General features: G+C 37.2%; 1 protein-coding gene across 5 annotated transcripts in view; it reads right to left on the reverse strand.

Moving 5' to 3' along the window:
• LOC123766147 (zinc finger protein 236) overlaps positions 1 to 14,332 on the reverse strand; it is a 36,954-nt gene that overhangs the window by 11,150 nt on the left and 11,472 nt on the right. For 2 of the 5 annotated variants that reach the window (XM_069321253.1, XM_045755041.2), the window contains exons 12-24: positions 12,276 to 12,424; positions 11,645 to 11,743; positions 10,490 to 10,570; positions 9,690 to 9,825; positions 9,435 to 9,582; positions 8,776 to 8,914; positions 8,324 to 8,463; positions 6,633 to 6,814; positions 5,452 to 5,632; positions 4,804 to 4,939; positions 3,622 to 3,939; positions 1,852 to 2,602; positions 817 to 1,031 (exon numbers count right to left, since the gene is read on the reverse strand). In XM_069321253.1, coding sequence (XP_069177354.1) covers positions 817 to 1,031; positions 1,852 to 2,602; positions 3,622 to 3,939; positions 4,804 to 4,939; positions 5,452 to 5,632; positions 6,633 to 6,814; positions 8,324 to 8,463; positions 8,776 to 8,914; positions 9,435 to 9,582; positions 9,690 to 9,825; positions 10,490 to 10,570; positions 11,645 to 11,743; positions 12,276 to 12,424 — 2,675 coding nt within the window. The remainder of the gene's footprint in view (positions 1 to 816; positions 1,032 to 1,851; positions 2,603 to 3,621; positions 3,940 to 4,803; positions 4,940 to 5,451; positions 5,633 to 6,632; positions 6,815 to 8,323; positions 8,464 to 8,775; positions 8,915 to 9,434; positions 9,583 to 9,689; positions 9,826 to 10,489; positions 10,571 to 11,644; positions 11,744 to 12,275; positions 12,425 to 14,332) is intronic. The other 3 variants (XM_069321251.1, XM_069321249.1, XM_069321250.1) reach the window with 3 other exon arrangements.

Genomic DNA, 14,332 nt, shown 5'->3' on the forward strand with positions numbered 1-14,332 from the left:
AATAAAGGTCAGGATTAACTCAATACAAGAAAAACCCAGTTACAACTACAGTATACATAAACAGTACACAGGTGCTGCTCCAACATCTGACAGCAAATATATACTTGAGATACCCAAAACATTGTACACTCTTCTGTACAGTGTACATGCAAATGTAAATTTAAATTAAAATCATAGGCCCAGAGCACACAAAAGCGAGGTTGCATTCTCAGGCACTTCTGTTTACAGTGTTAAAAGATGACATCTGGTGACAAGTTGGGGTAGCAACCATGCAGCCAACTAGCAACTCAGCAGAGCAATGATTGGCGATATCTTTGAAGCTACAGTACAGTATGTACTTTTAGGTAATGTTTTGACTGTCAACAAATAAACCTTCTAGAGGTCATATCCGATAAATGAAAATTGGCCAGCATACCCCTTCACACATTCATGGCCCTGCAGATTTAAAAGATATCCACTGCATCTGAAATGAGAATATCAATGTTGGCCTATGAGCTATGGTCACCGATAGCCTAACCAACCAGTCAAAAAGGAGATGCTTTTCTCCAGCACCACTACAAGGTTGTAGACGACATAGAGTAGGTAAGTTTGCTTGCTTTCTTTTATGAATTAGGTTCCTAACAATGGCAACTATGTTTAGTTAATAAGTAGGGACTATAAGGAGTTATGTTTATGAGTCATCACATTCATGGGGTTTGGTTTGAATAAAAACCGAGGGAAAAATTAGGCATATCTTCTTCAGACCAATGAAATTTGACATTTTTCCACGGAACAATACATAACACTTAAATTCAAAATAAAATGCAAAAGACTTACAGGTACATGAAGAGTAAAACCATCAGAGAAGCCTTGATGGTCAAAACTGGCCTCAAGGAGTGTAGTAGGGGCAGCTTCATTAGTTGCATCACTAGTACAAGTACCCGAGGTAGTGTGACTAGCAACAATACGACCCTCATCATCACTCTCCACCAGCCCACTTCCAAGGCCACCAGTCGATGCTCCCACTGATTTTCCTGCCAGATTAGTGTCTTCTGTTAATTGAGGAATAAAGAATGTTTAATTATTAAACAGAAAAAAAAAACTTATGAATAATCCAAGCTAATTTATATTTATTATGACTATATTAATTTTAAAGCAAGACAAGCTGTATGCAGCTGCCTACAAAAAAATTGAATCTTGCTTTACAGCATCACATATGACTTGCAGCAAACACCTTCTCATACTTGTTATTTTCTACTGTGAAATACAAAATTGACAAAATTTGACAAAATTGAATTGACAAAATTGGTATCTGTATTCATATCCTCTAAGAACTGAACTTACAAAACCATGACACTTACACTTGGCAGAAAACCCCTCCACACTTCAATTAGTTTTACCTGACTGACAGAAAGTTACTAGCCTTGCAACTGGTATCTTTACATGAAATTACAAAATTCAGTTGTGGTAATACAGTATTATATACTAACATATTGGCAGTATCAATCTCATTCAGGTATCCCTGTCTCTGCAAAACTTCACAGTGATATCCTTCTAACTCACACATAATACAATGTTTTTCTACCTCCTCCTCACAATTTTTTTTCCACTTTCAGCCCACTGATGCACACTTCCTTTGTTAATTTGTAGTTATTCGTTCTCTCTTTCTACGATCAAAGCACTTAAGTATGTCTTTATCTTTGCATTACACATATTATAATTTCTCTATATATTCACTTTACAGTTATTCTGCATTAAATTGAACCTAAATGCCTGTACTCTCATGCCTTAAAATAGTATTATGCAACAATTTTTCACTCCCATACATCAGAGCAAGATAAATTAAGCCTTCCAACAGTGAACCAATCTTACCAGTGTTCACTTGATCTGATGGATTAATAACAGCTCCTCTGCTGCCTTCAAGCTGGAGATTGGTTTGCAGAACTGGAGAGCCATATTCATTTTGTGAGTTTTCACCAATCATTGAGGATGACAAATTTACCATTTCCATTCCTCCTGTATCACCCATGGAACTGAAATCTTGAGCATGGTCCAATAATGACTGACGTGATGCAATAGAGGTAGAATAACGAGTTCCACCAGACTGGTTTATGATGCTGGGTTGAGACTGTATGACTGAGGTAACACTGACAGACTCATCCCGAGCAGGTCCCTGTATCACAGATGGTTGGTGGACAGTCATTACACTACTACCTGAAGAATGTGGGATAGTTAGAATAGCAGTTCCTCGATCATCCTGAGATAACTGACTGGATACAGACGAACCAGATCCCTTACCAGATGAGCTTTGGAGCAGGATGGATGAGCCACTGGTACCTTGTAGAACAGAAGTGCTACTAGTTCCATGAAATACAGAGGAAGCACTGGTAACAATACTGGAAGATGAATGGGGAAGAAGAATAGAGGATCCAGTTGAACCTTGCCCTCCTGAAGAGTGAGGAAGAAGTATTGATGAGCCATTCAGGTGTGTGGTGATGGTAGCAGGCTGGGAGCCTAAGATGACAGTTTCTCCAGATGCTAAGCTATGCTCAACCCTTGTTTGAAGGTCAGCTAGAGTCAGACCACTCTCACCAACACTTTGTGTAAATGCTGCTGGCAGGACCTGTGGAAAATAACGGAGACTATATATTCGGTTTACTTTTAGTATTAACCAGTATAATCACACATACATTTTGTGTTTGTATACTAATTATTAACCAACACATCCTCCAAAAATTCTAGTGCTTATAGCAACTATTGGTAGTATATACACAACTGGACTGTTGTACCCCACAAAGTTTGCCTTGAACTATTGGAATACTCCAAAGGGCATTCTAAAAGTGGTAACAGTAGCTGTACAACCTAATCTAATTTGCCCTAGGCCTAATATATACAGTAGCAGAAAATAACATAAGGAGAATATAAAAATTCAACAAAATTATGTCATTACTGAATTTTCTTATTTTTAAATTAACAACATAGCCTTTTCTAATGGGTTACTCGGTAGCTTTCCAGTGCCTGTCCTGTCCTATTCCCCTCTTCCTAATGGTAGTTGTGGAGATTTCTGTTCAGGCAGCTCGTAAACAAGGTTCGCCAACCTTAGATCCTAAATGACCTGAGCTGTCATCAAATTGCAGCTGGGTACACATAACAACCTGGGTGTTTACCTAATAACAACCTTGTTTACTTTGCTTTCTTTAGGGGCAATATTTTCATTGAAGCCGTTGCTTGTTAGATACTCTTAGACTTTCTGGTGAAATTTTTATTGGTTTTGGGTTGATCTCCGATTCCTAATCACCTCTCATCTTGTAGAGCACCAGATTCTGGTCCTGACTCCTGGTAGGCATGTGTGTGTGTGTCTCGGGGCTGGTGTAATTCCCTAAGACTTGGCAAATACAGTGCTTCAACTGAGAGCGCACTGCCATGTGTGGCGCTGTTGTTGTGTGGATTACTGTTGTGTGTGTGTGGCATTACTGCACGAGAATGCAGAATAGAACCATTAAACTGGAGCAAAGGCAACTCCTTAAGGCTCTTTACTATCTACTCTATACTGTTTAGAGATATCACTTGTGTACGCTTACTTACATTTAAACTGTTCTGTAAATTCCAGCTAAAGTTTAAAGAAGTCATCAAATGATGTACCTGATGATCTTGCTGCAGCTGCTGCTGTGACTGTTGCTGAAGCTCACTTGGTAGAGAGAAATCGCCCTCATGGAACACACTTGCCATGCCGGTAAGATCAGGAACTATGACCTCTGCATCGGTTAAATTTGTAGCAGCACTCTGCTGACTGTAGAGACTGGTCGTAAGAAGTGCTTGTTGGTTGTCCCCCTGTAAATTAGATCCAGCGGCCCTAACTGCTTCCATGGCCAGCTCGTGTTTATGGGTCTTCATGTGCTTTTTACAATTAGTATTGGTTTTAAAGGTTTTTTGGCAATAAGGACACATATACGGACGATCCTGAAAACAAGACAGGTAGCATAAATCATATTAAGTACGTCTTTAAAATGAAATATTTTGCTGTCACACATGTATAACAGTTTATGGGCAAATGTCTTCAGTGATCATTTTGACTTAAATTTAATTTAAATACTTTCCTATATAGTTGTGTCATTTAATATGAAATACCCATATTGACTCTTTACTAATTTTACATACAAAAATTTAACCACTGCACTGTGCAAAGAGGTTTTAGGCACTCTGAGAGTTGTGCTTTTTTTTTAATTAGGCTACATTTTAATGTTCTATAATGTTTTCATTACTCTTTGTGTTTTGAAACGGACATAGCTGAGTTTAGAAACATTGACAAACTTTACCTGAATATTTCTAAAACAACAAAATTATGTCCTTGACAATTGCACTAAAAGGTTTTTGCCAAAACCAGGTGGGCAGTGCAGTGGTTAAAGTATAGTACTATACTGTATCCCAAAACAGTAAATTACCAAAAAATATTTTGGAGAGGATAAAAACAATATTAAAGACAGACATATGATTGAAAACATTATACATGTTCAAAAATTCTGTTTAGTATATAATAATTTGTACATTCCTCTTTTCATCAAATCTGCTAAATATATATATATATTTTTTGTGAGTACAGTATAGTTTGACTACAATGATGACAATTTTAGCTCAACTTTCATTGACATTTTATGTACTGAACTAAAACTGGCAGGACAGTCATTGAAATGTCTACTTTTCATATATTATTTAACTGAAAATTTTGTCCAACGTTGCAAGGTAAAACATGCTCTGAAATTATTGTAAGCCACATGTTAACTGAAACTCAAGTAAAAGTTAGATGGTTAAAGACCTGGAACTTACCGACGAGTGGGTTGTTCGATGTCTTCTCAAGCTACCACTAGTAGCAAAGAGGCCATTGCATATAGGACACCTGTGACTTCTTTGTCCAGTATGTGTTTTGAAATGTGACTTGAGTACACTTAGCGAGTTAAAATACCTAAAGAAATTGCAAATTATGAATTTAAATGATTCTCATGAAAAATATTGAAAATATATTTTATTGTACAGTATAGAGAAGAAAAACATTTTTTAATTACTGTGTGTTACCTACACCGAGATTTTTAAATGTCTCACTCATGGGGTGACACACGAGGAAGACATAACTGCCATAGCTTAGATGCCTTGCTTACCCACTTCCCTTCCCTTAAGCCTTCACCAACCTTAGCCTTACTTATTCCATTCTTTCTCATCTCTCATGTCTTCAGAAGCCTCTCTCTTATTTAAATCCTACATTCCAAGTGCTACTAACCCTGTTCAGGATGCTAGTCAACCTTTACACCAGTTGAGTGACAGTTGAGAAGTGGGATCAAAGAGTCAAAGCTCAACCCCCGCAAGTATAACTAGCCGAGTACATCATATCATGTAAGCTATCACCTAAAGGTTAAGGCTGTTTATTTGGCAACTCTGCATAAAACACATGATATATACTGTGCATATGTCTTAACTTACTTATTACAGTTCTCACACTTGAATGGCCTCTCTCCAGTATGTGTTCTCTCATGCTGCTTCAGATGGGAGGACTTTTTAAAAGCTGCCAGGCAGTAACGACACTTGTGTGGTCTATCAGGCGGTGCTTCTCCTGACTCGCTTGGATAAATCTGGCTGTGTCGAGACAGTTGTTTAACTGGTCCTGTGGGAAAGTCGAGTATCTATTTTAATAATACAGTAATAATAATAATAATAATAATAATAATAATAATAATAATAATAATAATAATAATAATAATAGAGGGCGGTTTTATTTAAAATATATAATTTTGTACAATAAATACTGAATGATCAAATTTGTCAAGTATTTTATAAATACCTGTATAGTACCTGTAAAGTACCTGTATAGTACTTTTTATCATTACTTAATTAGCCGTTATATATAAATATAAGTGAAACATGGATAAATCCAGTACATATTTTGAAGGTTCATGCTTCTATATACCTTTTCACACTAAAGTTACCAATCATGACATCTAAACATGCATCTTTGGCCCCTCTTGTAACAAAGATAAACATCTTTTACTGCTGCATCATAAACTTGCAGTCCAACCTCCATCTATTTAAATGGATTACTGTATTTGTTTTTGAACTGCTCATCTCCTCTGCCTCTCTGTGACAAGAGAGCTAGATTTCCCAAACCAAATGTTTCAAGAACCACACAAGTGCACTGACCCAGATTTGTTTATGTAGTGCAGAGACTTTGAAGGCCACTCATATTCCTTGATATTTTATCTAAATACTGAATATCCTGCCACCAAATCAGCTCCAAATTTCACCCATGTATAACTCCAATTTCACTCTATAACCAATGGCGATAGAAAATAAGTCAAGAACATTTACATGTTTATTGCTCATTGACAACAAATGACAAACTGAATTCCTACTATTGCAGGTCTTTATTTGCATTACTAACATTACTATTTGGTTACTAACACAATCCCCTCTAAGTAAAGGCTGTGTTCCAAGGGGGATGACAAGTTTGATAATCACAAGTTCTTTCATCATTAAAGTTGAACAATTAATGTAATCAACCAATTCACTAAAATATTTATATATACAAAACATTACAAATAAGAAAACATTGCTGCCAAATATCCTTAAACTATTAAATTTATTTAAAGACCACAAGAGATAGTAACCTTCAGTAGTAATAAGTATTGGCTCTTGAAGAGGAATGTCTGGCAGAGGTATGGATTTTTTGCGTAGAGCTTGCCGATGAGAAGCATGAAAGTGGGCCAACATGTGTGCTTTGCGGTGCGATATTGTGCGGAAAACTTTGTTGCACTCGGAGCACTGGTAAGGCTTCTGACCAGTGTGTACCCTGTTGAGAATAACAATGGGATGTAATTAAAAATGCACATTACAGTTAAAACAAAAAAATATTAATATACAGCATAACCTCAATCATCATTCGACATTAAAATATAACCAGAAAGACTCATTATCTAAAAGTAATTAAAATGTAAACACATTTTATTAAATAATAATATTATTAGGTGAATAACTTTTTTGATTAGAAAATGCTCAACCCTGCAATATTTTGCTTTATTATGTGGCACATTCTTTTCTCACGCACGTGAATGGCAGGAAAGAATCATCAATCATCAAGAATCAAAGAATGGCATAATATGGAACCAGTAGATTACATAATTTTTAAGGAAGGGGACAATAACATAAAATTAAGAATTTAAATCTAGAGAACTAAATGAATCTTTAACGAGATCTTGGAGCGTCCCTATTCAGTATGTTAACTACTGGGTAAAAGAATTACAACTGAGAACAACAAAGTTCAACACAGATTCAATAACATAGGGAAGAAACAGTAACCTCAATTTCTGAGCTTTACAAAGGGAAAAATTTAAATCAAGAGTGCTTTTGAGGCTTGAACTCATTTCTGAGGGGGGTGTCCTCATTATTGTAAAGTTCAATAATATACAGGAATGACTGGAATAGACTAAACTATGCTAAAGTACCTGAATACTGGGCAATACTACAAAGAACTTGTCCAATTATCTCTTGAAATCCACCACTTGTATTTCAGCAATATTTCTTATATTTGGTGGGAGGAGACTGAAGAGCCAGAGGCCTCTGATGTTCATACTGTTTACTCTTCTCTATTCTTCATTTGGTCTATTTTGCAATTCCTACCATATCTTTTGTTCATACAAGATATTTTACTTTGTATATTTGGGACCTAACCTTCCAGTATTCTCTATGTATGAATTATATGATAAATCTCTCATTTCCTTTCTAGGAAGTACATTTTGAATCAGTGGAGGAAAGCCCTATAGGCTTTAGGCTTTAGGCAATTCTGAGTAAGCATCCATCTATTTACTCAGGGCATATTGACATGCAATGGTTCACACACTGAACCTGACAGCCTCGTTTTCAGTGCTGGTTCATTATGAAACTTTATTTTTTTTGCACTGCACATACACTTTCTGGTTGTCTCTTCCTTGTAGGTTGATGTACCAGCCTTGAGAGTACCATTATTTTCAAATGCATCACATGTCTCTGTCAGTGATGGAACAAATTCCTTCAGTGAATGAAGACATTTTACTGCTGTAGTCAGATCTAGAGCTGAACTTTTGACGCTAGTGCTTGTTTGTTGGGATATGTTTTAGTAGCAATGACCAGACACTCAACAAAATACCTTGGCTAGCCCAGAATCCAAGCCGAAGGCCTGTGGGTCTCTTAATCTGCCTCTGTTTTGAATGCCAAGAGACAGTTTCAGTAATGTAGGTGGTTTACTGTGACTATGCACTCAGTATTGGTCCTATGTATTCCTGCTATATCAAAGAGGGACAAGTGAATGATAAAGATGGCATACCAAGAATGGACTCTAAGAGAAGTGGTGGTGGCAAACTTCTTGTTGCACTGCTTACAGGTGTGTTCCTTCACAGCAAGATGGGTCTTCATGTGGGCCACCAGTGTAGACTTCACTGCAAATGCTCGGTAGCACTTACAGCACTTTAAGAAACAACACAAGATAAAATTATTTTAGATACAATTGAAAAATTGCTAATAGAAGATATTAAAATAGATTAACGGTAATTTAGTGAATTATTATACAAAATGAGGACAGTACTCCACTGCCTATCCAATTTCTACCCATGCATTTTTAGCCTTGAAATCTCATTTGCTATGAGAAATACCTTACCTTGATAAAGAGAAGGGTATGATATCATGTATACAAGATATATGTTATACAAGACAGTATGATATCAAATAAATAATAGATCCGATTAAATAATATAGTGTAATCAGCATTATTTGACGTACCTTGAATGGTTTATCATTTGTATGCGTTCTCATGTGTCGAACAAGATCAGAAGGTTTCTTGAACTCCTTTGTGCAATCTTTATGCATACATACATGCCACTTCACATCTCCAACCAGCTTCACCAAGACTGTGTACCTCCTGAAAGATGAAGAAAGAACCTTAATCATATTGATAAAAATTGCTATTATGATTATATATCATAAATCATCCTAGTGAATATTACAATAATGTAGCAGATTTTTACCATCTGTTAGAGTCACATGAAATTAAGTGAAGCAAAGTTTTTCTCGGAAAAACTGGCATTCACATTTACAGAAGAGCAAGCTTTACCTGCATCAACTGAATTACATACGAGAAATTTCATTTTCATTGTACATGTATTTCATTGTGTCCGAAGAGGGAGAACAAGGGGGAAGAGTAGGGGAGATGGGGATGGGGGAAAGAGGGGGGTGAAATAGGGAAAGGAGGAGGGAAGAGAGGGTGGAGAGGAGGAGGGGAGCAGGAAATAAAGAAAAGAAGGAAGAGTGGAGTTGGACAAGGGGGGAGGAGGGGAGGGAAAGAGACAGACACAGACCCAGGCATCCCCAGGTACCCCTCTCATGATCTATAACAGAAGACCTATTACTCCTTCCAAATAGGGATTAAAAAATTAACTTACTTCATTCCAGTTTCATAATTACGGTCGATGAGCGTCATGATTCGCACTTTCTTACATTCAGTGAATCGAGAAGCATCAATCTCTCCTTCTAGTGGCCAACTGTCATCCAGCTGCCCTCCATCTTCAGCTTCAATCTTCAGTTTAATACCTGGTAACCATAATACATATATTGGTCTTCATATATAGGTTTTGCTATTAATTAAATTTAAAAAAAAATTTTCACAGTACATGAAGTATAATAAAAAGAAGAGTCACCATCTCTGTTCAATTGTAGCGGATCCCTTGGTTGAGAAAGTCCAATATTCTTTAAAGCTTGTTGCAAGATGTCCCCATCGCTTGAACTTTCTGGAGCCTGAGTACTTGCCGATTCACTTACACCAGTCACAATGTTCTGCAGACAGGAAAAGTTCATCACTCAGTTACTCCACTAAGGTTTTGAATTTATATTTGTAAAAACAGATTGTGGAGGAGTGTCTAGTTATGCAAGGAAAGGGAAACATGAAACAACTAACTTGATGGTAGGTTATGCCTGATAGAAAACAACACTGGATGATCCTAAAAAAATTCTTTAAATGCAACGTAAATTACCTTTTCTACATACATAATAGGAATCTATGCAAGCATGAATAGTTTCCTTACTGATTCTGTCTTTGGAAAAAATCCTTACTGAAAACTCCTCCTCCTCTGTACACAGCATATTACTTCAAGTTCATTGATGCAAGATTTGTTGTGGCACACACCCTAAAACATTATGGTAATATAAGGCTCATTAATAACAAAGATCTTAACCAGAGCACACTTGTCATAAACTATCCTAGACATTTGCAGCTGATAATAATGTTCCACAAGCTTTAAACTGAACAAGCTTCAAATTTCAGGTGTCTGTATTACTGAATTACAAATTCTATGTCCATATTCAAAATATTAACCACTCGAGATGACTATTAATATACATGGCAAAGTTTACGGGATAGATAAGTGCACTAAAATTAACAGTTGCATTACACAAGCATTTGATGTTCAAGTTTGGCAGCAGCTCGGTGAAAACTCCATACCTTAACATATGACAGAGTGTCTTGTTGTTTTGGATGATCTTGTTTATATTTCACAGTTGGTTTACATGATAATGGTTCCTTCTGCAATAAATAAAATAAAACAAATAAAAGCACCTCTTTCTGGTAATTACCTAAGTTTAACTACCTAACCCCGGTACAGCCCCGGTGGCTCCCTGGGGTTATCTCACTGAGATCGCTTTAACTAAAGGGCCACATCAGTTGCAGAAGTTCTGCTTGGCCTTCACTGACTTTCAGGATGCTTTCCTGGTGGGGTAGCAAATTGACCCTTGCTCTCTGTGCCTCCACGAGGAAGAGTCAGGCTCTGGCTGTGGTCCCCAGGAGGCTAAACATAACTCCTGCAACTGATGTGATCATTAAGGTGGAGCAATTTCAGTGAGATAGCTTCAGGGAGTCACTGGGGTTGGAGGTGGTGAGGCTTCCAAGACCCAAGCCAACCAGTAGGGAGACATGACCAAAATCTGGTTCTTTGCATAAGAGATAAGGGGACCTTAACCCTTAATGTTTGGGTATAATGAAAAGTGCCACTTTTCTCATTAAATAAGGGTGAGAGCTTTAATGTTCAAGTTACTGTAGTTTAGTTAGTATTGGGTTGATCAGTAATTTTAAAGCTCCCTCACCTTGTAGGGAGAGCTAGAATTTGAACCTGGCTTCTGGTAGGCCTCAGTAGGTCTCAGAAGCTTGGTAGGGTTGAAGTTTAGTTTTATAGAAAATATTATTAAAATATATGTGTTATATGTAGAAATCCACTCTAAGTGTCTTTTGCATCCCCCCCCTAAAGGATGCAACCCCACAACAAGCTAACTCACTCCTGAGTACCTACTTACTGCCAGGTGAACAGTGGCATTAGGTGATAGGAAATGCACCCAATCATTTCTCTCCCACACGGAATTCAAAACTCGAATTCTTGATTTTGAGTCGAGAATGAACCAGATTGTCCTACTGGGACTCTATTGGCATGTGTGTGTAATTACTTACTTAAGTAATTTTTTACTTATAAAGCGAGTGTGGCTGTGTGTGTATGCATGCACATTTGCACTTGTATATTATCTATGCACCTACTGATAGAGAGCTAACAATATGTAGACTTGCTGAAGGTAACAATGTGAACTATAAATGATTCAAAACAAATGTTACCTGATCTCGTTGACAAACTTTTTCAGAGTCCTGAATGTCCTTCATCACATCTCGAACATCCTTGAATACATCACGGGTATCTGCAGATACGTCCATTCTCTGAAAGTAATTACAGTACTGTATATTAAATAAAAACCGAGACAAATTGTACAATCTCTGAAGAAGGAACTTTGTAACGAAAAATAATTAAGTAGACAACGATTTCTAAACCACATGTCTTGTATTATATCTACAAATTTAGTAGTTAAAAAGCGGGGAAAAATTTTGACCGAGTCTTGAAGCGAGCAGTTCAGTTATGGCATATGAAAGGATTGTGAAAATAGGTGACCTGAATGCAAGACCTGCTTGAGATGTTATTAATAATCCAAGTACTGTACTGTAGTAAGAACATGGGCCCTAGGCAAGATAAATGGAAATGGTGAAACCTTGCATGACATGCATATTATTTAATTAATTAAACTAAGTGTAACCATACATTGTCTAGGAACTTATAAAAAAAAATCAAGAATTGAATGTAATGAAATTCCCTTTGTTGCTGTACAGCAAAGATGCAGTACAACAAATACTGAAAAGAAAATATTTTCAAATTAACCTTACCAGTACAATTAAAGAAATATGTAAATCCACTTACAATTACTGCCTCATTAGTGTGTGCCCGTGCTATGTGTGCATTAAGACTTCCAGCGCGCTTGAACACACAAGAGCATTCTTCACATTCAAACAACTGCTGCCCGACTTTGTTGACAGGATGAACACGTTTAATGTGACAACGTAAATTACCTGAGAGAATAAAAGCAAGATAAATACAAATAAAGTACAGTACTGTATGGTTTGATGATGGTGGCCTCTCACATTAGAAATCTATTGTGTTGCAAAATCCCATATGTATTTTGGGTTTCTGAAAATAAAGGCAATTTTTTTAGAAATATTAATTAATAGATATTCACATCATTAATGCTAATTAAGTTATTCATCCTGTTTCAATGTTAGAAAAGCTGAAATTAACTTTGAATACATCAGATATATCTAAACTGCCAATCTGTGCAGATGGAATTGGTTCACAGTTAACAAAATACAACAATAAAATATTCAATTTCTCTATAGTTAATGGTATGGCCCCCTAGGTAGTTCTTTGGTGCTTTTGGTGCTTAAGGCTCTGAACTTACACAGGCCTACTAGAGACTAGGATCAGAATCTGGTCCACTCATTGAGGATAAAGGAACCTGGGGATCAGAGATCAGCAAAAATCTAGAAAAGTCTTGTAGAAAGCACATCATAAGTGAAGCAGAAACTAATCTCCTTGTGAAAAGCAGTAACAAGTAAAAGTAATTATCAAAGAAGGCACCAAGCCGGGAAGGCTATGTAGCGCCATAAAGAAGTAAAAAGATAAATCATAGTCTGGCCATTAGTGAGCAATCGCCATGTCAATTAAACCGACTATCAGTCCAGTTCACCTCCAGTTCTAGCCGGTCTAAGTCCACAAAAGCATCCCTGGTACCTGCAATGAAGTCGTAACTTCTGCAGGTACCTATTTTATTATTATCTAGAAAAGTGGGGATGATATTCCTTGGGAAATTATATCATGGGGAGTTAGCTTTGTGTCTAGCAATTATTTACCCTTCACAATTTTTTGCATGTGCTGAGCTGTTTATTTCACTCAGACAGTTTCAATGCTCTCTTCTTTAAAAGTTGACTCCCATTTCCTTTTCACTACCAGAGATAAATTCTCTGTGGTATTTCGACATCTTCCACTCTGGAATTTCTCTTTTCAAGTTGTCTTGGTGTCTAAGTGGTGCTTGATTAGTACTCAATACCAGACCTGTTGATAAGGAGTCGAGTAGTTAGCTGTGTGCTAGCACATACTTTGTACCTGGCCCTAATTCACGTGTGTAATTACCTAGGTGTAGTTACAATATGAGACCTATGCTTGAGGTGTCTCATCTTCCCAGTACTCTTTGTCATATGATTCTTTGAAACTACTAATGGGTTTGGCATCCACCACTTAACTTGTTCCAATTGTCTACTACTGTTTGCAAAAGTGAACTTTCAAATTTTTTTCAGCAACTTTACTTCCTTGACTTGAATCTATGACTGCTTGTGCTTGAAGTTCCAGGTTTCAAGGTTACACCTTCAGTTATGTACACACTTGGCTTGCATTACCCGATTCTTACATATCCACGGCATTGTAAGCTATTCCTAGTCCCTTAATTGACATGATTGAGGGTTAAAAGGCCACCATTGTTTACCTTGCATCTGGCATATCCGATCAATCTTCAACAGTAGGGATTACTAGTTCACATGAGACTGGGAGGTTTGTTTACCTTGTACCTTTGTTGGTGAGGGCACTTTGGTTCCCTTTTGACCAGATCTGGTCAACCCATAGAAGGAACCCAAACCTCGTGGAACATTTATCTCAGATGAAAAGGGTGGAGCAAACAATGAGCCCTGTCAGAGTGCTCCATCAAAACAGTCACCAGACGAGTGAGGTGCACAGCTTTCCTAGATGCCACGTGACCTTGGCTGCCGTCTGGTACCAGCTAGGTGCATCACAATTCAGGCAGTTACCCATGATAAATGTGACCATTGAGTGATAGCCTATAAAATGATAGCTATTAAATTTTCTATAAAACAGAATGCAAAGAGTAACAGTCATTCAAACAAAATCATGTCTGAGCACAATTAAAAAGC

The sequence above is a fragment of the Procambarus clarkii genome, chromosome 9 (assembly GCF_040958095.1).
Source record: "Procambarus clarkii isolate CNS0578487 chromosome 9, FALCON_Pclarkii_2.0, whole genome shotgun sequence".
Classification (NCBI taxonomy): Eukaryota; Metazoa; Arthropoda; class Malacostraca; order Decapoda; family Cambaridae; genus Procambarus; species Procambarus clarkii.